Raw genomic sequence first — 27613 nt, forward strand, 5'->3', positions numbered from 1 at the left:
TGGTTAATGCAAACTGAAGTTAGAGCAGCTTCCTGTTTGTTTGCGAATACTGCATTGCCACAGCAACGGCATTCATTAAAAACATAATCTTCACAAGGATGCATCATGGAGGTCTTTCAACAGCTTTTGTTACCAAGTTTGAGCTGAATGTGGTCAATGCACCAAAAAATATAAATCATGTGACTTCCTGTTTCTAGTGGTGGCGGTATGCTGTTACATCAAATGAGCCAAGCAGATGTGATCAGGTCGGGACTCTCATCAGGCATGAGAACTTTGGAGCAGATTGTACAATGTCTGACTGAGTTACTTCAACTTCCTGTTTCAAGCGAAACATCGAAGTTGAAAACTTAGCCACACCCACACGGTATGATGAAAAGTCAGAAATTGAAAAGCTTTTGATGTCACATGATCTTTCATTTCAGTGAAAGATGGAACAAGCAGGCAGATAGTGCCAATCCTTCAGTTAGATATTTCATGTGGGGTAATACTTCCTGTGGCCACTAGGTGGAGCTAGAGACCACACAACATGTAAGTCATCTTGGTCTACAGAATTTGTACACCAAATCCTGTAAATGTCATGTAAATCTAAGTATAGTTGTGTTAAGAGGCTTACTTCTTTTTTCCACTTGGTGGCACTGTGATTATCATGCTTAATTGTAATGTTGATGTGTTCAGAGCTGCACCTTGATCATACCTGTAAAATTTGGGGCTAATCGGTTGATGCAAAGTGAAGTTACAACAACTTCCTGTTTGGCAGCGAAGACCATGTTGCCATGGCAACAATGTTCAGAAAAAGCTCTGAAATCACAAGCAGACATCGTCAAAGTCTCAACACTTTTCTTACCAACTTTGAGCTGATATGGTCAACTTGTAAGGAGGTGCACATCAAAATATAAAACATATAACTCCCTGTCTCCAGTAGGTGGCCTTGTCATGATAACTCAATAGATCCATGTAGATATGTTCAGGCCAGGACTCTTATTAAGCATGAGAACTTTTGGGCAGATCGAATAATGTTTGGCTGAGTTACAACAACTTCCTGTTTCATGGCGAAACATCAAAGTTGGAAACCAAGCCACACCCACATAGTGTGACGAAAACCTCAATTTTCTAAATCAGTTGTTGTGTTACAAGTCTTAAGGTCTTAGAAACCACATTTGAAGTCAATTGGGTGAAATCTGTAGAAGATATACGTCAAAGAAGAACTCATACTGTGGTCAGTAGGAGGCGCTATATATGGTAATGCTTATCATGTAGATGTGTTCAGGGTGGGACTGTCATCCAACACGTGAAGTTTGGTGAAGACAGGACAATGTCCCTCAGAGTTATAAACTACCTCCAAACATTTCCATGTCTCGCCATAAACCAGGAAGTAACCTGGTTTATGGCGAGACATGGAAATGTTTGGTCCATTAACTCCCGCAAGGTGTAAAAGAACTAGTAAAGATCTAATAACTTTTGATGCCCCAGGCCTTTAAAAGGTTGTTTAAAATTTGAAGTCAATCAGATGAAATCTGTAGCACTAGTTTGAAAAGTTATGATCCCTCTGAAAGACCAAAAATGCACCAATATTGCACTTTCAACTCAAAATGGCCTACTTCCATTGGTTTACAGTATGGCTACAAGAGACTTTTTTGTTCGTCTTGGGGTGTTGCATGTGCCTGCTGATTTTTGTAGTTGTAGGTGAAACGGCCTTTTGAGGCTCCTCCGTAGAAACTGTCTAGGGGGCGCTCATGTGCCATTTTATAGGTCCAAGCCTGAGACAGATAAAACATTGACAAGCTCATCAGTTCTGAGTTTTCATGAGTTTCATGAGTTTTCACGCATATTAAAGCCCTCTAAAAGCAAATTCATTTCAAGGAATATTAATAATAAAAGCTGCAAGCATTGATGAACGGGTCCTCGCACCCTCACGCATGTCAAGGCTACTGGACTCTGAGTGATGCAATCATCCATTTCAGTGTGACTTGGAAAAAGTATGTAGAGACTTTGGACCCTTGAGGGAGATATTTCACAAGGTGAATTACTTCCTTTGGACACACAAAATCTGTGGCATCTTGGTCTACATCATTTGTCGAACAAAACATGTAAATTTCATGAAAATCAAAGGATAGTTGTGGTACGAGCATCCCTCCTGTTGACAGTAGGTGGCTCAGTAAGTATCATTTTAAAGGACATGTTGATGTGTTAAGGGCTGCAGCCTGACCACATCTGTGAAATCTGGGGCCAATTGGTCAATGTAAAGTGTAGTTACAACAACTTCCTTTTTGGCGGCCACCATTGGGTCTCCATAGCAACAGCGTTCATGGAAAACTTATGCTTCAGAGGGAGGCATCATCTGTCACCAGATTTGACATCAATCGATACAATCTGTAGGAGCATTCCATCAAAGAAGAAAGCATGTAATTTCCATGACATTTTATGTTGCCAGTAGGGGGCGCTAAAAGTTATGGTAATTGTTATCATGTAGATGTGTTAAGGGCAAAACAGTCATCAAACATGTGAAGTTTGGTGAAGATTGGACCATGTCCCTCAGTTATAAACTACTTCCTGGTTAATGGTGAGACATGGAAATGATTGGCCCAGTAACAACCAGACGATGTGACGAAAATTTACAAATGTAAGAACTTTTGATGTCCCAGGCCTTCTGAGAGGATTTTTAAATTTTGAAGTCAATCAGAGGAAATCTGTAGATCGAAAAATTGCAAGCCCTGAAAATAGCCAAAAATACACCAAAATTGCACATTCAATTCAAAATGGCCGACTTCCTGTTGGGTTTAGGGTATGGGTCCAAGAGGCTTTTTGTAGGTCTTGGGCTGTTACACATGCCTCCCAAGTTTTGTAGTTCTAGGTGAAATGTACTGCAGGGGCTTCGTTGAAATCTTTAGGGGACGCTACAGAGCCATTTTGCCACATTAGTGCAAAAACAATCATATCAAATATCACATTTTAGGACTTCTTATGTGTGTGCTCAGTTTCTGTGAGTTTTGGTGCATGCCTTGCCTCTCAAAAAGTGCTTCCATTTTTATGGCAAATAATGCATAAATAAATATATATATATATATATATATATATATATATATATATATATATATATATATATATATATATATATATATATATATATAACAAAAGTGTAATTTCTGTGCATCATGAAGGTCTTTACAGTATTCTAATCAGATATGAGGTCAATTAAGTTAAAATCAAAAGTAAAAAAGCAACTTCCTGCTACCAATAGGTGGTGCTATGACTAAGATTCAAATTTGCACTGCAAATGTCTTCAGGCCTGGACTCTCATGAAATCTGTGAAATTTTGTAAAGATCTGACCATCTGGGGCGAAGTTACAACAGTTTTTGATGTCATGTTGAAACATCGAAATAGTCCTACCGACTTCGGTAACGCCCTTCAACGAAAACTCTCAATATTCATTTTCAAGCATCATCAGCGTCTTACAGATTTTTTGAGACCATTTTAAAATCAATCAAGTCAACCTGCTAGGAGCTGGACATCCTACTGTAAAACTTTGCCTTTCTTGTGCCAATAGGTGGCACTCTCATTATCACTTAAAATTGTCATATAGATATATGACATATATTGGACCATTTGCAGCAGAGTTACATACCACTTCCTGTTTACTTCCTGGTTCATGGCAGAACATGCAAATAAGATGCCTCATACAGATCACACAGTGTGATGAAAACTCATGGTTTGAACAACTTTTGCTGGCAAAGGTCTTATGAAGGTAGCCATACCATTTGAAATCAATCTGATGAAAGCTCTAGGATAAGTTCTCAAGATTACAACCCCTGAAAATGGCCAAAAATTACACCAAAATTACAACTTTAAAATCAAAATGGCTGACTTCCTGTTGGTTTTACAGTATGGCCCCAAGAGACTTTTTAGTAGGTACTGGGGTCTTGCACAGACCTCCAAAGTTTTACAGTTCTAGGTAAAACGTGCTGCTGGGGCTGCTTCCTTGAAAAATCAGTAGGGGGCGCAACTGATACATTTCCTCCCACCCACGCACGAGACAATTAAGATATCAAATTTTTCACCGAACCTGATAAGTATGCAAAGTTTCATGACTTTCTGAATATGTTAAAGCCCTCAAAAAGGCAATTCATTTGAGAGAATAATAATAATAATAATTATAATACTAATAATAATAATATGTAAACTTCATGAAAATCAAAGGATAGTTGTGGTACGAGTAGTCCTTCCTGTTGACAGTAGGTGGCTCAGTGAGCATCATAGATAAAAAAGTTGTTGATGTGATAAGGGCTGCAGCCTGACCAAGTTACAATAATTTCCTTTTTGGCGGCCACCACTGAGACCAACAGCGTTCACGGAAAACCTATACTTCAGAGGGATGCATCAAATAAGGTCTTAAAGGTTTTGTCACCATATTTGAAGTCAATCGTATACAATCTGTCGGAGCATTCCATCAAAGAAGAAAGCATGTCATTCCAGGACATTTCATGTTGCCAGTAGGGGGCGCTATAAATAATGGTAACGGTTGTCATGTTGATGATGTGTTAAGAGCAAGACAGTCATCAAACGTGAAGTTTGGTGCAGATTGGACCATGTCCCTCAGTTAATGGCCAGACATGGAAATGTTTGGCCCAGTAACAGCCACATGGTGTGACAGAAATTCACAAATGTAATAACTTTTGATGTCCAGCGCCTTCTGAGAGGATGTTTAAATTTTGAATTCAATCACATGAAATCTGTGGGAGAAGATAAAAATATTGCAACCCCTGAAAATGGCCAAAAATACACCAAAATTGCACATTCAATATAAAATGACTCACTTCCTGTTGGGTTTAGGGTATGGGTCCAAAGGCTTTTTTGTAGGTCTTGGGCTGTTACACATGCCTCCCAAGTTTTGTAGCTCTAGGTGAAATGTACCACAGGGGCATCTTACTGTAAAATGTTGCCTTTTTTGTGCCAATGGTGGTGCTCTCATTATTGCTTAAAACTGTCATATCGATGTGTTTAGGGCGGGACTCTTATCAAACATGTGAAGTTTGGGTCATATTGGACCATTCACAGCAGAGTTACTTGACACTTGTATTTACTTATTCACTTTTGTTTACTTCCTGGTTCATGGCAAAACATGCTAATTATATATAATATAATATAATAATAACAATATAATTATAATAATACCTTCAGTGTCAACAGGGTCCTCTCACCGTTCGGTGCTCGGGCCCTAATAATAATAATAACAATAATAAAAATAATAATAATAATAATTCTTTCAGTTTCAAGAGGGCCTTCCACCATTCGGTGCTCGGGCCGTAATTAAAGTTGCAAGCAGCGATGAACAGGCCCTCGCACCCCCACACAACTCGGGGTATCCATTTGGACACACTGAGTTCTACCCAATAAATAATTTCTGAACCAAGAAACTGCATGTTTGGATAAGCCTATTTTGTGCAATGTATCAATCAGGATAATGTGATCCACAGTATCAAATGCTTTGAATAAGTCTATGAATAATGCTACACACATTTTCTTCAAATCCAGTGCTTCCATGATGTCATTTAAAACCTTAAGGGTCACAGAAACTGTGCTATGTTTTTTCCTGAAGATTGGTACCCTGATAAGATGCTGTTTTTATCGAGAAAATCCTGTAGTTGAATGATGACGTCTTTTGAATACCTTTGCTAAAATGCACAGCTTTGAAATTGACCTGTAGTTGTTTAAAATTGAGGGATCTCCAACTTTTAGCAGAGGGTTAGACTTCCACATGCTTGGGACCTCACTATTAAGAACACTGAAATTATACAAATTTGACAAGGGCTGAGCAGTCCACAGCCAACTTAAGAAAGTAGGGTTCAAGCTGATCAGGACCGGCAGATTTCTTTGGGTCCGCTGTCTTCAACTCTCTAGACACATCAGCAGCAGATATAGGAAGAAACTGAAATGGGGGTACCACATTTTCTTTACTACCAGCCAAGACATTGCTGCTTTCAAAAACAGAATCAGGACTATTTGAATTGTGACTGGATTCAAATAAGAAACCTTCAGAAATAAAATGCTCATTACAACAGTTTAGGATCTCAGCCTTATCAGTTTTTATACATGAGCCATTTTTGATAAAGGATGGTGGTTCGGTGGAGGAAACCTGTCCGAAAAAGACCTGATCACTTTCCAAAACTTTTTTGGGTCATTAAGGTTTTTATTCGTTTCCATGAGGTAGTACTCTGCCTTTGCTCTTTTTAGAGCCTGAGTACAGCGATTTCTAAGTTGTCGAAATCTGAGCCAATCACCAGTTTTACTTTGTCTTGCTCTGGCCCAGGCAATGTTTCTATCTCAAAGAAGACTGTTTAGCTCAGGAGAAAACCAAGGATTATTGCGGCCTTTAACTCGCAGTTTGTGAAAGGGAGCATGTTTGTTCAAAATATTCAGGAAACTGGCAGAAAAAAAATTCCAGGCCAGTTCCACTTCACCAATGAGATTAAGCAGATTAAGTGAGGTCTCTATGCCATATGGCTTCTACTATGTTCTATGTTTATTCACTGCTGATGTGCTGACGTACTGCTGACGTGCTGACGTACTGCGGGTAATCGTGTTACATCACTTCCGGTGTATCTTGTCTGTGTCTCTGGTAGCGTCTCTGAGCTGCTCCTACGAGCGATTCCCAGCTAATCTTCTAACTTGTTCCTTACTTCGGTTGCGTTTATCTGTCTGTGACTGAAAACTCACATAAGTTTTACTTAAATCACTCACAGCTGTCTCCTCCTCTCAGCGGTTTTTCCTGTGTATTCACAACCGCTCTCTCACTGCTAGCCGGTTAGCTTCGTTAGCATTAGCTCTGGTTAGCGATGGCTTCTCTCTGCTCCTCTCCCTCTTCTGCTCTCTCCTGCTCAGTGTGTCAGATGTTTAGTTACTCCTCTGCCTCCTTCAATGATAGTGGTACCTGTAACAAGTGTAGTTTATTTGCTGCACTGGAGGCGAGGCTTAGCAATCTGGAAGCGCGGCTCCGCACCGTGGATAATCCCTCTTTAGCTGCGATAGTTAGCAAGCCCCCTGTAGCCGGTGCGGACCAACATAGCATAGCCTCTGCTAGCCGTCCCCCGGCAACCCCCGTGCAGCCGGGAGGCTGGGTGACTGTCCGAGCGAAGCATAGTAAGCCAAAGCCCACGGTACACCACCCACCCTCCCTTCACGTTTCAAATAAGTATGCCCCTCTCAACCACACACCGACCGAGGACACAACCCTGGTCATTGGTAGCTCTATTTTGCGAAACGTGAAGTTAGTGACACCAGCGGCCATAGTCAAATGTATCCCTGGGACCAGAGCGGGCGACGTCGAGTCAAATTTGAAACTGCTGGCTAAGGCTAAACGTAAATACAGTAAGATTGTTATTCACGTTGGCGGCAATGACACCCGGTTACGTCAATCGGAGGTCACTAAAATTAACATAGAGTCGGTGTGTGAGTACGCCAAGACGATGTCAGACACCGTAATCTTCTCTGGACCCCTCCCCAATGTGACCAGTGATGACAAGTTTAGCTGCATGTCAGCACTCAACCCCTGGTTGTCATGGTGGTGTCCAGCAAATGATGTGGGCTTCGTTAATAATTGGCACTCCTTTTGGGGGAAACCTGGTCTTATCCGGAGGGACGGCATCCATCCCACTTTGGATGGAGCCACTCTCCTCTCTAAGAATCTGGCCGATTTTATTAGAGGCCCAAAGCCATGACAAATCAGAGTTGGGACCAGGTTTCAGAGTTGCAGTCTTACACGCTTCTCTGAGCTTCCTCTAGCACACACTCTACTCTCTCACACACTCTAGTCACACACCCATAATCTAAATGTTATAAAAACAGTGTCTGTCCCCCGACCACTTCATTTGTTTAATGCTAAAATAAACAAAAGGGGAGTTGTACATGAAAATCTCATAAAAATTAACTCATCTCCTGTCATACAGCATCATAACAGGAGAATTAAATGCGGACTCTTGAACATTAGATCCTTATCAACCAAGGCTCATTTAGTCACAGATTTAATATTGGATAATCATATTGATTTATTATGCCTCACTGAGACCTGGCTTTGTCCTGAAGAGTACGTTAGCCTGAATGAATCCACTCCTCCTGGTCATATAAATAGTCACGTTGCACGGGACACTGGCCAAGGAGGGGGAGTCGCTGCTATTTTTGATTCAAGCTTAGCAATTTACACTAAGGCCAAGCTAAACTATAATTCATTTGAAAGCCTTTTTCTTAGTCTTTCTCACCCATCCTGGAAAACTCTACAGCCAATTCTATTTGTCATAGTGTACCGTGCCCCCAGCCCATACTCTGAATTTCTATCTGAATTCTCTGAGCTTATATCAAGTTTAGTGCTCAAATCAGACAAAATTATTATCGTAGGGATTTTAACAGATTTTAACATTCACATGGATGTTAATAGTGATAGCCTTAGTTCTGCTTTCTCCACACTTTTGGATTCAATAGGCTTCAGTCAGTGTGTACATAAACCCACCCAACCCTACAATCACACCCTCGATCTAGTCCTTGCATACGGCATTGATATTGCAGATTTATTAGTCTTTCCTGAGATTCCTGCTCTGTCAGACCATTATTTGATAACTTTTAATTTTTTATTACTTGACTACAAGCCTCTCAGTAAGAGCTACTCTTCTAGATGTCTATCTGATTCAGCAGTGGCTAAATTTAAGAAACTAATTCCTTCTGCTTTGACATCATTACCATGTCTTACAACGACTGAGCACACTACTACTAACTTAAGTCATTCTCAAATTGACTGTCTCATCGATAATGCTACTGGCTCACTGCGATCAGCTCTCGACACTGTTGCACCCTTCAAGAAGAAAATAATGAAACAAAGAAAATTTGCTCCATGGTTTAACCTCCAGATTCGCAAATTGAAACAAACATCGCGAAAATTTGAAAGACATTGGCGTTCGACCAAACTGGAAGAGTCCCGTTTAGTCTGGCTGGACAGTCTTAAAGTCTATAAGAAGTCCCTCCGCCATGCCAGGGCAAACTATTATTCATCATTAATTGAGGAAAACAAAAACAATCCCAGGTTTCTTTTCAACACTGTAGCCAGGTTGACTCAGAGTCACAGCTCCATAGAGCCTTGTATTCCTTTGGCCCTAAGCAGTGACGACTTTATGACTTTCTTTAATAATAAAATCATAACTATTCGAGATAAAATCCATCACCTCTTACCCTCAACTGACCTGACCCCGAACTCAGATAGCCTGAATATGGCAGCAAGGCCCGAAATTTATCTGGACCATTTCTCCCCCATTGACCTTCATCAACTCTATACTTTGGTTTCTGCATCTAAGCCATCAACATGCCTGCTAGACCCCATCCCAACTAAGCTCCTTAAGGAAGTTTTGCCTTTATTAGACAACTTTTTATTAGATATAATCAACGCGTCTTTATTAACAGGTTATGTACCCCAGTCTTTTAAAGTAGCTGTCATTAAACCTCTTTGAAAGAAGCCCACCCTCGATCCTGAGATTTTATCTAATTATAGACCGATATCTAATCTCCCCTTTATTTCTAAAATCCTTGAGAGAGTGGTTGCTCATCAGCTCTGTGACTTTCTCCAAGACAACAGTTTATTCGAGGACTTTCAGTCAGGCTTCAGAGTTCATCATAGCACAGAGACGGCACTAGTAAAAATTAATGACTTATTTATCGCTTCTGACACGGGTCTGGTCTCTGTTTTAATCCTATTAGATCTCAGTGCTGCATTTGACACCATTGACCATCAAATCTTACTGCACAGACTTGAAACCTCAATTGGCCTTAAAGGAACGTCACTAGCCTGGTTTAAGTCATACTTATCAGATCGTTCCCAATTTGTTCACATCAATGATCAACCCTCTGCACATACAAAGGTTTGCTTTGGAGTGCCACAAGGTTCGGTGCTTGGACCAATCCTTTTCACTTTATATATGCTTCCTCTAGGCAACATAATTAGAAAACGTTCCTTAAATTTCCATTGTTATGCTGATGATACGCAATTATATCTATCTATGAAACCAGATGAAACTGATCAGCTATCTAGACTTCAAACATCTCTTAAGGATGTAAAAGCCTGGATGAGCCGTAATTTCCTGATGTTGAATCAGACAAAACTGAAGTTATTGTTCTTGGCCCAAAACACCTCAGAAGCTCCTTTTCCAACAATGTAATTTCTCTAGATGGCATTACCTTGGCCTCGAGCACAACTGTAAGGAACCTCGGAGTCTTATTTGACCAGGATTTATCCTTTGCCTCCCATATAAAACAAACTTCAAGGACGGCTTTCTTTCACTTGCGTAACATCGCAAAAATTAGACATATCCTCTCCCAAACAGATGCTGAAAAATTAGTACATGCATTTGTCACCTCTAGGCTGGATTACTGTAATTCCCTATTATTTGGTTGCCCCAACAAATCTCTTAGGTCTCTCCAACTGGTGCAGAACGCTGCTGCTCATGTTTTAACGGGAAGCAAGAAAAGGGATCATATTTCTCCTGTTTTAGCTTCTCTGCACTGGCTCCCTGTGAAATCCAGGATTGAATTTAAAATCCTCCTCCTTATTTACAAAGCTCTAAATGGTCAGGCTCTGTCCTATCTGTCACAGCTCATAGTTCCTTACCAACCCTCAAGATCACTGCGCTCTGAAAATGCAGGGTTACTTGTGGTTCCCAAAATTTCCAAAAGTAGGTTAGGAACCAGAGCCTTCAGCTACCATCCTCTCCTATGGAACCATCTTCGATTTTCGGTCAGGGAGGCATACACCGTGTCAACTTTTAAGGGTAGACTTAAGACTTTCCTCTTTGATAAAGCTTATAATTAGGGCTGGCTCAGGCTGCCTGGACCAGCCCATAGTTAGGCTGACATAGGTTTAACCTGCCGGGGGACTTCCCCTGATACGCTGAGCTCCTTTCCTTCTCTCAATGCCGCCATCAGAAATCATGCATGTCTGTTAACTGCATTGCCATTTGCAAGCTTAGCTTCGCTCTGTGATAGCCATGTGGTACTCTCACTACCTGGGGCTCGCGATTACAGAGCCTGGGTCTGTTGAACTGCACTACGCTAATCCTGTTGCCTCTCGGGAGCGTTCCTGCTCCCTTGTTTCCTAGTTTCCCTGGATCCTGGCCGTAACCTTGACTGTGCCTGACCGTGGTGATAGCTGTGCTGATGCTGTGATCCTGCCTTTGGTTGTGCTCGTGCTGTGGCTGTACTGATACTGTGCCCCTCGCTCGCCCTGACTGTGGTCTGGTCCTGGTTGCGCCGATGCTGTGATCTTGCCTTTGGACACTTGCCTATCAACATATGCATGAGACTGTTATCATCTCCCTCAACATCATCATAGAGTGCAATTACTAATTTCACACCTACCATTATTGTAATATGACATGCATCTGTTTCTATTATTGCTGTGCCTCTCTTCCCCCCCTCCTCTCCCCCTCTCTCTTTCTCTTTCCTTTTTTGCCATGATTGTATTTCATTTGCTATTTACGACATCTATTGCTCGTCTGTCCGTCCTGGAAGAGGGATCCCTCACTATCCTCTACCGCTCTTCCTGAGGCTTCTTCCTCTTTTTTTTCCCCGTTACAGGGGTTCTTTTTGGGGAGTTTTTCCTTGGGTGATGTGAGGGTCTAAGGGCAGAGGGATGTCGTACACTGTAAAGCTCTTTAAATAAAACTGACTTGACTTAACTACTGGTAATGTTTTGTTAGGCTTGGAAATAAATTTATATAGTTTAGAAACAATCCCTCGTGTAGGTCCTAATGAAGCTAATATTTTGTGGAGAGGGTGTGTTGGGGGTGCCAATCCCCACGGGACACCATAGGCCTTCATGGCTGACCTTAACTGTAAACAGAAAAAATGGGATGAACCCGGTTAACCATATTGAATTTGCAGATCGTTAAAAGCTCGTAGGCCACTGTTATCATATAGGTCTTTCAAAACATTGATTCCCTTACTCTTCCAACTTGGAAATGAGAAAGGCAGGCGTAATTTGGCTTTTTTCAATGATTTGTTAGAATAGACTAGGTCTTGTAATCTGTGAGGCAGTGAGAGATTTTTCTCAATTGGTCTCCAAGAGACAGAGGAGCTAGACCAAAAGTACACCTTAAGATTTGGTAGGGCTAGTCCTCCCTGTGATTTGTCATGCTGCAAAGTTGCAAGTTTCAAACATGGTCTTTTCCCTTTCCATATGAATTTGGAAATTAACGAATGAAGCTTCTCCCAGTATCCTACAGGGGGAGCAAGGGGAATCTTTGATAAATAAAAATTCACACGGGGAGGTACATCCATTTTAACTATTGATATACGGGCTTGAAATGAAAGTGGTAGTTTAGACCATTCAAAGTCTGTCTCTATCCTATTACATATACCTTTAAAATTTTTTATAGCAATTGAGGGTGTAGAGGCAAAAATCATATCAACATTGAGATATCTGAAAGTCTTAACAACTGGTATGTGTGAAGGCAGGGTAACTTGGGACACAATTGAGTTTAAGTGCATCAGTGACGACTTTGTCCAATTAATTTTATATCCAGATATTGAGCTAAACGAATCAAAAGTAGAAAGCAGGTGTGGTATTGAGGAACCGGAGTTACCTACATAAAGAAGGATATCATCAGCATATAACGCAATCCGGTGTTCCGTATTACAAAACGTGATAGGATGCACCAGGGGATGTTGTCTGACTTTTTGAGCTAACGATTCGAGGGATAGTGCAAATAGAATAGGTGAAAGGGGGCACCCCTGGCGGGTACCCCTACATATTGGAAATTGGGTGAGCAGATATTGCTTGTGCAAACCATTGCTGTGGGACCCGCATATAAACTTTGATCATATTAATAAATTGTTTACCCAAGTGAAATTTGTCCAAGGTAGTCTAAAGATATGCCCATTCCAGCCAGTCGAAAGCTTTTTCAGCATCCAGTGATAGAACCGAGCAAGGAGAATCAATACTGTTAGCTGAATGGATGATGTGCAAAAGGTGACGCATGTTATCTGATGCTTGGTGATTCTTAATAAAACCGGTCTGATCATTATGAATTAACTTTGTAAGATACACCTTCAGTCGGGTTGCAAGTACTTTGGCATATAATTTAACATCACTATTCAAAAGAGAAAGGGGTCTGTAATTACCGGTTTTGGAAGTACAGAGATTATGGCAGTGTTGACACCTACATTGAATTCACCCAAGGTATAGCTCTGGCGGAATTCCATCCCATCCTGGGGACTTATCCTTTTTCATACTAACAAGAGCCAACCTTAACTCTTCTAAGGAAATGAGGGCATTGAGCGACTCAGCTTCATCATTAGATAGGGAAGGCAGAATTTCAGATGCATACAGAGTGAAGTAAAATGTTTTGAATTCAGTATTGATGTCGCGGGGGTTGCTCAAAGTACCAGTAGGAGTTTTTATGGCCACAATATTTGAGTATTTTGCTCGTTATTTTTCAATCTTAAAGATTAAAGGTGGCTAGGTCTAGCTCATTTAAAATAGTATGTTCTTCTGGTCCTTTGCATCAAAAACTCTGTCCGGCATCTTAACAGAGAATTCACCTTCTGAGCCTACTTTGAGATTTATAAAGACATTTACATTCTCTCTAAGAGAGTCCAAGAAGTCTTCACTCTTCAGCAGTGAAGTTTTGAACTGCCACGGTGGTGCTCTGGAGGGTGTACCCTGGAGTGTGAAATGTGCTGCAACAATGCTATGATCTGATAGAGAGCAGGGTTTGATTAAAACATCATGTATCTCTGAGAAAGATGTAGGCGCAGCCAGTATATAATCTATTCTTGAAAATTTTTGGTGTCTTGCTGAATAAAAAGCATACTGTTTAGATGTGGGATTGACAGCACGGTACAGGTCTGTTAAACTAGGTGCAGACAGAAAATTTTGAAAATCTGTGGATGCGCGTGATTGGTTGTATGTGAAACGTTGCGTAGATTTATCCAATGTGAAATTCACAAAGCAATTCATGTTTGCACCAAGAATTAGAGAGAAATCTTGAAGCTGCAGTATGGTTGCAGTCAAGTTGGGAAAAAACTCAAATTCATATTAAGACGGAGCATAGACAGAAATAAAAGCAAATTTGCGCCCACCTATAATAGTCTTGATATAGGAAACCCTGCCATCATTGCTACCAAATTTCTCTAAAACAGTTATTGAAAGGTTGTGTTTCAATACTACTAATGAGCCCCTGATTTTGGTATCTAGAGATGCAGACGCAGCCACATAGTAATGCTTGTTTGCAGAGCGATGAAGATCTATAGATCTTAAATGAGACTCCTGTATGAAAACAACATCCACACGCTGTCTGCGCAAAAGATCTAGACAAGCTGTGCATTTGAACTGACCATTTAGCCCATTTACATTCCAGCTAATAAAATGTATCGTACACATGTTTACTTACAGTAGCTAATGTGTTGCTGTACCTCTGTAGTCAAAAGAGGAGACGTAGTATGCACACTAGTGCAGCGAACCGACAACAGTAAGAAATCAGAATACAGAGAGAGATCCATCCCACCCCAAAAGTCCAGTCGCCATAAACCCAGCCACTCTCCAAAGAACGGGAGGGGGTGAAACCAAATAATCCCACACATGAACACAAGAACATAGTAAAATAATAACAAAGATTGCAAACTCCTCCCAGGGAGTCTAAATTCCCCCCGCAAGTTGGACACGTGCTCCTTGAGTGGCATGTTCCTCCCTCACAGCGCGCAGCCCCCCCAAATACAGTTGTGTCATACCATTAAAGTAATAATGGGCAAGTTAAGGGTGGGCAGCCCCACATATGTAATTTAAAAGGTCATATCTCTGTCCACAGACTAGGCAATGAGCAGCTGTATCATGTAAACATTTTCAAAACAAACAAACGAAATAAAACAAGCCAAAAAAAAGGAGCCAGAATAATGCAAGTTCCACAGTAAAAATGAAAATTAAAATCAGCTCCTCTGTACCAGAATGAATGGCAGTTTATTCTCTGAGAGAGTCTATGAAAACCCTCACCTCTTGCAGGCTGTTGAACAAGTGGCTCATTTCTCCACGAACCGCTTTAAGTTTTGCTGGTAGAGCAAAAAAGTGCGAAACAGATGCTATTGATAGTATTGGGAGTTTATATGCAGGGTGTTTCTGTGGAATTATGTGTGTTGTTGTGGCATGAAGAATTAGAGGTAGAAAGAGTTGTGACAGCTTGATCCATCAATCTTGACATGTTTCGCTTAAACCCAATCATGACTATTTGAAGGGTCAAGGACAATTACTCTCCTCTGGACTCAAGTGATGACATTTAAGGATAAAGGGAAAGTTGTCACTCTGCCTGGAAAGTGTCACCACTACTGAGTGAGGGACACTGGTCCCTCTGTGGTGACGGACAACTAGTGTGTCTTTGGTGTTTATAAGGTGGCACACATGGAGTTGTGAATGTCCCCACAGAGTAATGACTGTTGGCCTGCTCCTATTTTCTCTGTTTTGGTTCTGCTGCCAAATGAAATTGATAATGGCCCAAAAGAGGTGGATCGACAGGCGTTTCACTCCAAGAGCACTGAGCACCTACCACAAACTGAGTCATCCATCCTCAGCAACAGTTCTATCGATCTTCCCTTGTCAAAAGTAAAGTTACCATCAGTTAAAAAGATAGGGGATACTGTGGTTGGGATACAAAGGTCACAGTATCACATCCAGGCCAGCTACCAGCTGTCTCTGGGTTTTTCTGAGAAATTACTCAACATTTAAGACAGTAGGATGACACCTGTGTGAGTAAAAAACCCTTTGAAGAGGATAAACTGTAGTAAAGTAAATCAATGTCAGAGCTCAATAAATTCAGCAGGGGAACATTCATATGAGCTGTCTGACTCAAAAAAAAATGTTACATTAAGGTGACAGGAAGCTCTTTGCAGATGTCTGAGCAATCTGGCTGACTGGCAGACCCATACCAACCCGTTGGTGGACACCAGCAGTGAGGGATGCCGTAGAGCTGAAGAAGGAGTCCTATCGGGCCTTCTTGGCCTGTGGGACTCCAGCGGCAGTGGTGAGGCCATGGAGAAGGACTTCCAGATGGCTTCAAAGAGGTTCTGGTGTCTCAGGAGGGGGGAGCAGTGCTCTGTCAGCACTGTGTATGGTGGGGATGGTGCACTGCTGACCTCGACTCAGGGCATTGTGGATCAGTGGAAGGAATACTTCGAAGACCTCCTCATTCCCACCGACACACCTTCTGGTGAGGAAGCCGGGCCTGGGTTCTCAGGGGTGGGCTCTCCGGTTTCTGGGGCTGAGGTTGCCGAGATGGTCAAAAAGCTCCGTGGTGGCAGGGCCCTAGGGATGGATGAGATCCGCCCGGAGTTCCTTAAGGTCCTGAATGTTGTAGGGCTGTCATGATTGACATGACTCTGCAACATTGCGTTGACATTGGGAGCAGTGCCTCTGGAATGGTAGACCGAGATGGTGGTCCCTCTTTTTAAGAAGGGAGACCAGAGGGTGTGTTTCAACTATAAGGGGGATCACACCCCTCAGCCACCCTGGTAAGGTCTATTCAGGGGTACTGGAGAGGAGGGTCAGCTGGATAGTCGAACCTCGGATTCAGGAGGAGCAATGCAATTTTCGTCCTGGTCGTGGAACTGTGCTTTGTGGACTTGGAGACGGCATTTGACCGTGTCCCTCTGGGAGTACTGTGGGGGGTTCTCCGGGAGTATCCCTGATACGGGCCGTCCATTCCCTGTATGACAGGTGCCAGAGCTTGGTCTGCATTGCTGGCAGTAAGTCAGACTCGTTTCCAGTGAGGGTTGGACTCTGCCAGGGCTGTCCTTTGTCACCAATTCTGTTCATAACTTTTTTGGACAGAATCTCTAGGCGTAGCCATGGTGTTGAGGGGGTCCCGTTTGGTGACCTCAGGATTGGGTCGTTGCTTTTTGCAGATGATGTGGTCCTGTTGGCTTCATCAGGCCATGACCTTCAGCTCTCACTGGATTAGTTCGCAGCCAGTTGTGAAGTGGCCGGGATGATAATCAGCACCTCCAAATTCGTGGCCACGGTTCTCAGCCAGAAACGGGTAGTGCCCTCTCCAGATCGGGGAGGAGATCCTGCCCCAAATGGAGGAGTTTAAGTACCTCGGGGTCTTGTTCACGAGCGAGGGAAGGATGGAGCGGGATCGGTGCTGCGCCTGGTAATGCGTTGTCTGCATTGGTCTGTTGTGGTAAAGAGGGAGCTAAGCCAAAAGGCAAAGCCCTAGATTTACCGGTCGATCTTCGTTCCTACCCTCACTTATTGTCACGAGCTTTGGGTAGTGACTGAAAGACCAAGATCATAGGGTGGCTGGGCTCTCCCTTAGAGATAAGGTGAGAAGCTCAGTCATCCGGGAGGAGCTCGGAGGAGAGCCACTGCTCTTCCGCAATGAGAACGGCATCTAATAAGGATGCCTCCCAGACACCTCCCTGGTGAGGTGTTCAGGGCACGTCCCACTGGTGGGAGGCCCCGAGGAAGACCCAGGACATGCTGGAGAGCCTCTGTCTCTCGGCTGGCCTGGGAACGCCTCCGGATCCCCCGGGAAGAGCTGGATGAAGTGGCCAGGGAGAGGGAAGTCTGGGCTTTCCTGCTTAGGCAGCTGTCCCATATTATTAATATTTCATTAACCTAAATAGAGTATTCACAACTATATGGAAAGTAAACCCACTCTAAGAGTAGAGTTAAAAGTCAGTGTAAAATTTTGCAGACATGCAGTGAAAAATTCAACTCTGCAAAATGATGATTACATGTCAGTCTGCGTAACGTCTTGAATGCTGTGCCGGCACATGCAGTGGGAGATGTCTGGAGTGGTGCCACAGTCAGGTAAGTAACGTTAACATTCCTGTGTCCGCATCATCGTTTAATAATTGTTTTTCAACTAAACACAGTTTTATAGTTTCATAGATGTTTGAGGACATGTTGTCAACATCTATCTCTCTGTTGGATGACACTGTTGAGTAGCTAACAACTAGCAACTAACTTGCTAGCAGTTCGTAAGTTCGACATGTTCTCATTGAGTAAAGATGCACCTGCAGTATTTAACATGTTAACTACGTATTTTTTCTGAGTGCTGGTGAGACTTAAATACACGCAGCCTGCCTTATGGCAAAGTTATATCTTGTTGTTTATTAGTATGCCAATCATAATCGCTAATTAGCTTGAAGCATATACCCTCTGTGTGGCCTCAATACCCGACGATTCAACGGTCAGTTTGTCCCTTTTCTGAAGTGGCCAAAGTGGTGCGTAAATTACACAAACAGTGGTGCTTCTTTACACAGCGCCACAGGCATTTCGCCGTGCACACCGCACTGTTGCTCGCTCTCCCTGATGAATAAAGTAAAATAAAGTTGTAAAGTGGTGCTTATGCACAGCAAGACACGCTCACCCACAAAGCGACAAGGAGTGCTTGAGTATAACGTACGTTTACAGCGGGTAGTGTACCGCTGTCGCCGAAGTTAAGTGTCTTCTCATGTACTATAGCCGCTTCATTGACTATGGGACATTTAGGGAACGTCGTAAATTGTTATTATTGAGCTAACTGTGGCAGTGAACTCTCAAATCAGCAGTTTATTTGATACCCCCGTGTTAACTTCGTGGAAAACTTAAGATGAAGAGGGACTGCTTGGAGAGGAACTGGACAACTTTGAGCATGTAATTTCCCAGTCAAATATAACTGAAGGACTTGGACTCCTACTAAAATAGACACGTTTTAAGTCTTTCTTTTCTACGACTTAATGGAACTATTTTGTCTTTGCCATAGACTATTACATTTTTGTGCTGATTTGGCCATTGTGACTGTGTGTGAGTGCTTGGGACTTTCTGTGTGTGTGCTGGGGTTGTCTTTTCTGTCTGTCTGTGTTGCAGGGGCTGGACGTGGCTTCCGGGTACTGGAGCTCGGGGCACACTCTCTCACCTGCGCCTCATCATCAGTCAACCTCTCACTGCTTATATACTGGGACTTCACATCTCCTCGGCGCCAGATTATTTCCCGCTCCGCAAGTGGTAGATTGACTGTCTCATTCTAAGATTCTTTCCGTGCTTCAAGATTCATTTTGGTGTCTCTCAGATTTTTACTCATTGTGACTCTCTGTGTTTTTCTCCAGTGCCTCTCGTGTCACGCTCCAGCGCCTCACCACCCAGCCTCTCTTCTTCGAGCTCAGCCACCCGCTCTGGATCTTCACAGCCCTTCGCCATATCAAGCTCACCTGCCTGCACCATACCTACCACACCTGCCATCCCTGTCCATGGTTGTTCCCCCCGGCTCCTTTTCCCCCCCTTTCATCACATTTCCCTCATTAAATGTTAAGCTGTTCAATTTTTCAATCCCTGTCCAAGTGTTTGCTTGTGGGTCCTTCCCTAGTCGCGGTTCCCACGCCATCACAATTTTGCCACAGTAATCCATTTGACTTAAAAGTACACATTTTCTGCCAGGGGAGCATGCCCACAGACCACCCACCATAGTCCCTCCAAATCGATAATTTAGTTAACTGATAGCATGATTGATTTGTTAATCACAACTTAACTGTATAAACTTTGCCTTGTTGTTCACAGTAATCAAGTGAATTGCAATCAGAGTGGACCGATAGTTGGTAAATAGGCTCAGGTTATGGAACAATATAAGCACAGTTCAGTGGTTCAGTTGTTTTTCTTGGTTGTTATTTTTTCCTATTTGGTTGTTATTTTTTCCTTTTTCTTTTTTTAATATGTTAAACAAGAAATATCTTGTTTATGCTACTGCGTGTTTTGTTTGGAGGGGAGCAGAAGTATGTTAGGCTGTCTGACCAAACATGCAATGCCTTCATTAAAGAAGGTTAGTGAGTACATCAGGATAAAACAATATCACAACTTTTTACTTGGTTGATACACCTAATTCATCATAAAACCATTCCTTCTGAATTATCTGAGTTGATAATTGTTTTTGCTATGCCTTAAAATGGATGGGAATGACCTATTGACCTCATTTTCAACACAAAATTTTGTAAAAACATGAGACTTACTCTGCTTAGTTGACATTTTGATTTTCACCAGAAGGAAATGGTCTTTCAAGCTTTGTTATGATTTCTGTAATACCCTTTTCCTTCCTTTACTTTAGTGTGCCTAAATTTAACATACCAGAAGGCAGGCAGCCAGATATGAAGGTGCTGGACACAGAAGCTGACAGAGAGGTCTTTGAAGAAATAGTGAAGGAGTCACCTGGAACCCTCCGAGTCATGTTGATCAACGAAGAATTTGGTAAACACTGACCATTCACATATGTGTTCATGTTAAATTTAAAGGCTGGGATGGGAGTAATAACAGTTACATTTAATATTCTTCTGTTTTGTTTGTTTTCCATAATGCATAGATGCTTCTCTATCCTCATCATCATCATGCTCAGTAACATCTGAAGAGACTATCATTCTGAACTTCACGATGTGTGACCATCCTGAAGAAGCAGCTGCTGCCGAAGGAAGTGAACCTAAAAAGGCCATGCCACATAAACAATGACACAAAAGCGGTGGGTAGTGGACATTGTTGTTAAGTCTAATCTGGATTTTGTTCCATTTAATGGGGAGTGTTTTTATGTTATGATTTTCCAGTCATACATATGGTTTAAAAATTTCTGACTGCATGTTTTTTCCATTTAAGTTGATTGAAAAAATCCTTACAACAAAGCCTGGCAGTGAACACATCATGCAAGAGTATGCAAAAACTAAATCTCTAAGAGATGCCACCAGAAGACAGATGATAAACATACTTGCTGCTGAGATGACACAAACACATGGGTAAGAATCATACAAGTAGGCTAAGAAGAAACATTGTTACTACTTGGATTGTTTTTAATTGTGTTCAACTGAGTGATTGTCATCACTCCCCCCCCCCCAAAGTGTCAGAGTGATGTACACACAGGGGATAGTTGCTCTGTTTCCATATCTGGAAGACCCATATTCACAACATGGATAAGTAAAAGGGTTATAACAACATTTAACACATAATTGCCCTTAGAAATGTTGATAGCATAGTCAGTCTGTGTTTATTTAATTACATAGGAACATTACTATGACCCAGAGAGCGGTTCAGGATACCTTGCATGGCGGTTTAAGAGCATTCAAAGGAAAGCTGCAGAGGAAAGAGGTCCCTCTGTCTCCCAAAAGTAAGTTTACTTATCAGTTACATATGATTTTGATGAATTGTGTAGGCAGGAGTCAATAAAATTGTGTTTTGTCTTAAGGTGGTGGGCCAGGCCATGGTCAGCCTAGATCCTTCACTGCTGACAAAGTGTTATCTGATGAGGAGGTGGAAGTAGCTATTGCTGTTTTGAAACACTCTGCTGATGAAGACACTGTCCATGAGAAGATGAATGCTACCTTCAGTTATCATCATTCAATGGTCAACGATGAAAAGACCACAGCAGATGTGTTCTCAGTCTTCCCGAGATTTCTAGAGATTTCATTAGTTGAATCACTGAAATATCCCATACAGCATGTGTTACAGGTACCAGCTGCAGATGCCCGTTAACAGTTGTATCTGTGTCTGTGAACTGAGAAAATGAGTCACCATTTGCAGGACATGGCTTCTTTGGTCAACTTCTCTCACACATTTTATTATTTAAGCCGTGAGACAACATAAAACAGAGACATTTGAGCCACCGAAATCATAATGTTACCTTTGCCTGTATTACACAGTAACTAAATGCATCGCCACCATCACATTTTACATACGGTCAGGGTTTTCCTTGTTTTTTTTTTTTTTTTGAGACCAAGGTGGCAAAGGCCTGTGTGTACAGCTATACACATACACACATACGTGTGTATGTGTATAGCTGTACTGTCAGATATTGTCCCAAAGGGCTAAAACACAGAAACAAAATAATTAAAGTTCACAAATGTGGGCACACATCAGTGGGCATCACAAATGCAGTATCTCTCATCTCTCCTTTCTATGCATTGTATTTTTGCTTTACAGATAGAACAAGCTTCCGACTGCTGTTAGGGTAAGCCACGGCCAACAAATTCTTAGAGAAGTGGCCCACCAATCTCAAGACAAAAGTGATAACAGAAAGCCAAGGACTGGTACCCACAGAGCTGCTGGATTTAATGTGCAATGCTGAGTCAACTGCTGTGGTTGAGTTGGTTGTGGTTGGTTTTAATTTCTGTTGTTTGTCACTGTGCCAGTTTAATGTACAGGTGACATAAATATTTCATAATTTATATATTATATATTATATCTTACCTTGTGTCTTTTTATTTTATTATTTCTTGTGACAGGCACAATAACACATTTCACTGCGCATTGTTTTATGTATAATTGTGTATGTGACAAATAAGTCTTATCTCATCTTATCTTTATGCTAACTTGACGTTTGTTGGTAGGCTAGGACAGTGACATGTCTGCCATCTTGCTGCTTCTTCATCTCCTGCCACCATCCGCACAGGGAAGGAAGAGGCCAGGGAAGATGTCAGCATGTCAGGTTGTGGAACACCTCATCAGATTCATAAAAGTATGCTGAACAGTTGTTTAAAATATAATTTTCATCACCTCAATTTCATGCCCAGTGTTCTATTGTCAGAGGGTGGTCACTAAATATTTTTGTCGAATGTTTGGTTGTAGGCTGGAACCAGTGTACAACAGTACCTGGATAACATCATTCAAAGCAGCCAGCCCTACCTCCTCGCTCAGGGGCCTGCAAGAAGCAGCAATCACACCTTCTTTATTGTGGTTGATAAGTATGCACTTCCATGTATGGCAAGGTTCAGTGGGAGCCCTCTTTAAGGCCCATTACGTCTTATTACCTTATACAGCTCTTCCCTGGCCACGTTTCTGCAAACAACCATTTACAATATTGACGTTGGGGAAACGAAGAAAACTCCCAGAGTTGCAGAGTTGCGAGTAAGAATGATGCGTTAGTGTTGAGATCAAACAATGAAGTGTTTTCTTTGCAGAAGTGACCATGGGAGACAAAACAGCCTTATAAAGCATCTTACAGTAATTCATGGTCTTTGTACTGGCCGGACTCTTAAATGTGGCCAAGAAGGATGCTCACGATCTTTTGGTAGCTTTTCTGGCTTCAGAAAGCATCTGAATAAGTGCCATGTAAGCGGTCATTTGATTCTGTTGAAGAAGGTGATTTTTCACCACACCAGAGTGTTGAGTGTAATGCTGTTGATGTTAACGTGTCATCTGTGTTACGGCCAGTCACAAACGCCAGGACCCAGTTGCAGAGTTTCAACAAAAGAAGTCTTTTATTACAAATCAGGAAGCGTTTCACAAAAAACGAGAAAAGTATCAACAGAAAATCACCCGAAGGGAAAAGTAACAACAAAAAGGTAAACTAAAAATCACCATCGAGATGGGACAAACTGCGGATCAAGTAACAATGAAGGAAACGGTGACGAGGCACCCAAAACTTACTAACACAAACAATAGGCAGGAGCGGAACACAAGGCAAGAGGCAGGACATCACAGGAAGCACGAGTGAGACATGGAAACACAGGGGAATCATCCGGCACAGGAGACAAAGGGAAGAGAATCCTTTCACAATCTTAATTCAGAATACAAGCGATCAAAATTTTTATCAGGCAAGTGGGAAACTGTAGAACCAGTGTAATTGGCTCAAGATTTGACACAAGGCGAAATAAAAAGACTGGAACATATGATCAGATTGTTATTCAAGATAATTTCATGTATGTTCCAATTTTATCTACACTGGAGTTGATATTTAAAAGTCAGTATATTGCTGAAATGTTGAAAAGCTCAGACACTGATGACTCGAGACTCAGAGATATTTGTGATGGATCTTTATTTAAGACTTACCCTCTGTTTTCAACTGAAAAGCACACAGTGCAGATTCAAATGTTCTATAATGACTTTGAGGTTTGCGAATCCTCTTGGTTCCAAGCAAGGTATTCATAATTGGGTGCAATATATTTTTCCTTAACAAACATCTCTACATGATGGAATTCTGTGTTGGCCAACATACACCTTTGTGCCTTATTTCATGCACAAGATCTTAAACGGTACGGTTTTAGTGAAATTCTTGCTCCTGTTGTTCGAGACATTTTTAGAGAATGATGGTATTGATATTACACTATATGGAGGTCGTGTTTGTGGCAGTGTGGTACAGGTCACTGGTGAGAATTTAGGCTTAATAGCTTGTTTGGTCAAGTGGATTCTTTCAGTGCAAGGTACTGTTGCAGATTTTGTTTAGCTGAAAAAGATTACTTTCAAACAGAATTCTCTGAGGATTCTTTCATAATTGTGTTGCGCACCAAAGACACCCACACTGCTCACTGTCAAGAAATGGCTCATAGTCCATCTCTTCCATATGTTTTTGGTGTGAAGAGGTCAAGCTTATTGAACTCTGACATATTTTCACATAACTGGGAACTTCTCAGTTGATGTGATGCATGACATTTTGGAAGGGGTGGCCCAGTACGAGTTGAAGCTGTTGTTTTTGTATTTTAAAGAACAACGTTACACTGGGGGAGCTGAATTCGAGAATACAAAGTTTTGATTATGGATTCATGGAGAGAAACAATAGGCCAGTGGCTGTGAATTTCGGTGGAGGGTCTAATGATCTGGGTCTGAGTGCAGCTCAGTCATGGTGCTTATTGAGGAATGCTCCCGTCCTCTTTGGCGATTTGGTAACCTCTACTGACCAACATCGGGGCCTACTTCTGTTATTACTACAAATAGTGGACATTGTATTTTCTCCCATGTTAACTCAGGGTCTGTGTGTATATTTAAAACATTTGATTGTGGCACACCACAAACTGTTCAAGATGTTGTGTCCTCAGAAAAATCTTTTACCAAAGCACCATTTTCTTATCCATTATCCCGGCTGCATCCAGACAATAGGACCTGTACTTCATAGCTGGTGTATGCACTATGAAAGCAAGCACAATTTTTTCAAGAAACAGCTCAAGTCATTTAAAAATATCACCAAAACACTGGCCAAAAAACACCAGCATCATATGGCAACAACTTTTAGTCGGTTAGACATTGGTCCTGGAAAAATGGTGTCTTTAGAAATGGTAAAAGGAGGTTCTGAAATTGTCAAGGCAATGCAAGTGCCCTCCAGTGTTAAAGTTTTAAAAGTGAAATGGGCTAAACACAATGGTTTTGTTTACCACCCACATCTGGTTATTTGTGGCAAAGTTGAATCTGAAATGCCTCTCTTTTACCTGATTGAGTCAGTTCTGATAATACATGAGAAATTGTTGCTGCTCACTGTGCCTCTATTTACAGTAACTTTTCAAGAATATTTCCATGCATATGAGGTGACCAGGACAAAGCATGACGTTGTTGTCTTTCATGTTGACAATCTGCATTATCCCAAGCCTTTTGACATACAAATGTCATATGGAGTGAATGGCACAGCTCTCTTTGTTGTCCCTTATTGCTTTATCTGTGAGCATTAAAGCAAGTTCTTACTGTAACCTTGTTTGTTTGTGTTTATTTCCATTTGATAGGTTAGATCAAAGCAATTCAGTAATATATATAGCATCATAGTAAAATAGCATCATATCACCTAGATGTAAAAATAACACTACAGAGAAATAAAAATTAAATATTATTGCACATTAGAGTGTAATTTTAAAAACTAAATTTGGAGTAAAATTAGCTCTATAAAGTGTAATCATATTTCTCTGAACAATGTGAACACGCCTCAGTGTTAAATATTTTTACACATTTCATTGTTTATTTTGACACTGAATTGAGTAGAATTAACTATGAAAAGTTGACACTGGCCATAGAGTAAATTTTACTCTAATTATGAGTGGTGTCATGTCAAGGAAATTATGTTATGTTGTTTTTTTGTCTTTTGAAATCCTAACTCTCCTCTCGTTTCAGGTCACCTTACTTCCTCCCTTTGTGTGTTTTCCCGTCATTGTGATTGTCGGCCCGCCCTGATTGTCTCCACCTGTTTCCCCTTACCTTGTGTATATATAGCCTGCGTCTCCCTTTGTCCTGTGCTAGTTCATCTTGTCTTGTCTGCCAGTCAACCAGCGCCTTACTTATGCCCAAGTCAAGTTTTGTTGTTCCTTGCTCCACTGCTTCAAGTCAAGTTTTTGTTTTTCCTCGCCTTTTGCATTGTTCAGGATTGAAACCTATTTTCATTTGATACTTTGTTGATCTCTAGATTTTTCATGCACCTCCTTCGAGTGATTTTTTGTTGATACTTTTCCTCTTCTGAGTAATTTTTGAGTTTTGCATCTGTTTTTGTAAAGACTTTATTGCTGTCTTTTATAATAAAGTGTTTTTGACTTTTGATACCTGGTGCCGTGCATTTGGGTTCATTCCAGTTCAGTCTTGTCAAGTGGGACCAAATGTTATCTGAAATAAAGTTAAATTAAATTCTCGAAGAGTTAAATTGACACTGAATTGACACGTTTTTTACTGTGTACTGGCCAGTACTCGTTGCATCTGGTTTTTCTCTTCAGTAAGTTGAATAGTTTATTTTTGCATTTTCAGCTACATTTCTCCTGGACTTTGGAAAAAGAAGGACAATGCGGAGGTGAGAAGGGAATAAGAATCCTTCTTTGACATGATATTTGTGATGTGTTTTTAGTGGAGAAGTGGACAGATTGCTGCAACTCCTGAAATCCCTGGTAAGTATGTTGTATCCTGTAAGCTAACCACTGTGGATTCTTCCTGCAAGCTAACATTAGCTGGGTCATTTTTTTAAAGTGAGCCATTTGTATCTCATAACTTAGGAAAAAATAAATAGTTGATTTACCTGGATATGAAAGTTCTATTATGTAAAGGACGTATTTAACACATCGAAAAACATATTGGTTGAGCTCAGACACCTAAATATTATATTTAGATATTTTAACAATGTGTGACACATTATGTCCACTCTTAAGGGCATAGACATATCAGTTTAAATGTGTTTTCAGTGCATGATTACTGTTGAAATGACCTTTTTATATGGAGTGTGTGTTTCTCACTCTAATCATTTTTTTTTTTTTTATAATGCAATAATTTTTTAAAAGCTTATGAGAAAAACAAGTGCATATTATGGTAATAGGACATATTACTTCATTTATTTTCTTTAAGAAAAGTGAATTATGGTGCAAATTACTAAAAGTTTCTGGTATGTATAATCAATCCCCTCCATATCTTTGTCACTCCAAATATGTATTTGATATTTTTATATTTAATGAAACTATAATGGAAAAATACTACCATTAGAGAATGGACAGAGCGTAATAGGGTGGACAAAAACCTGAATGTAATTGAATGCGTTTTATTAATTCTAGCATGGATAAACTTTCTTTATGATGGACTAGGGAAAAACTGGAAGAACAGATTTCCACAAATTTTATTTTGTTTTCATTTTCAAAATTATTTAATAAGACAGCACATTTCTTCACAATAAACAAATGAAACATATCAAATATCAAATGCAGGAAATGGGGGCATACATTGAGGAAAACACCCTCCAATACAACCAGACATGCCTTAATGTGGAACCCACAAGATAACGGAAAACAAGGACGTTCCGGGAGCAGTTGGAAAAGGTCAATGGAGGCAGAACTAAGAGAAACAAGAACATCTTGGAATCACCGAACCACCTGCAGAAAGTGCATGAATGACCTATGCTCTCCAAGGGTTTAAGCAAA

At 41.2% G+C, this 27613-nt stretch overlaps 1 protein-coding gene and 1 pseudogene across 1 annotated transcript; both read left to right on the forward strand.

Moving 5' to 3' along the window:
- Positions 1–6734: 6734 nt before the first annotated feature.
- On the forward strand, positions 6735–7713 carry LOC148185963 (uncharacterized). The gene has a single exon (XM_088072652.1). It carries the CDS (start codon positions 6832–6834, stop codon positions 7711–7713), a length of 882 nt encoding a protein of 293 aa, XP_087928778.1. The 5' UTR covers positions 6735–6831.
- A 12020-nt stretch (positions 7714–19733) lies between these two features.
- Positions 19734–22892, forward strand: LOC148185964 (uncharacterized; annotated as a pseudogene).
- Positions 22893–27613: the final 4721 nt, after the last annotated feature.

This window comes from Plectropomus leopardus, chromosome 22 (genome assembly GCF_026936395.1).
Source record: "Plectropomus leopardus strain MGB_pleo_1.0 chromosome 22, ASM2693639v1, whole genome shotgun sequence".
NCBI lineage: Eukaryota > Metazoa > Chordata > Actinopteri > Perciformes > Serranidae > Plectropomus > Plectropomus leopardus.

Coding starts and splice junctions, on each gene's coding strand:
- LOC148185963 (XM_088072652.1), top strand. CDS start 6,832: ATGGCTTCTCTCTGCTCCTCTCCCTCTTCTGCTCTCTCCTGCTCAGTG.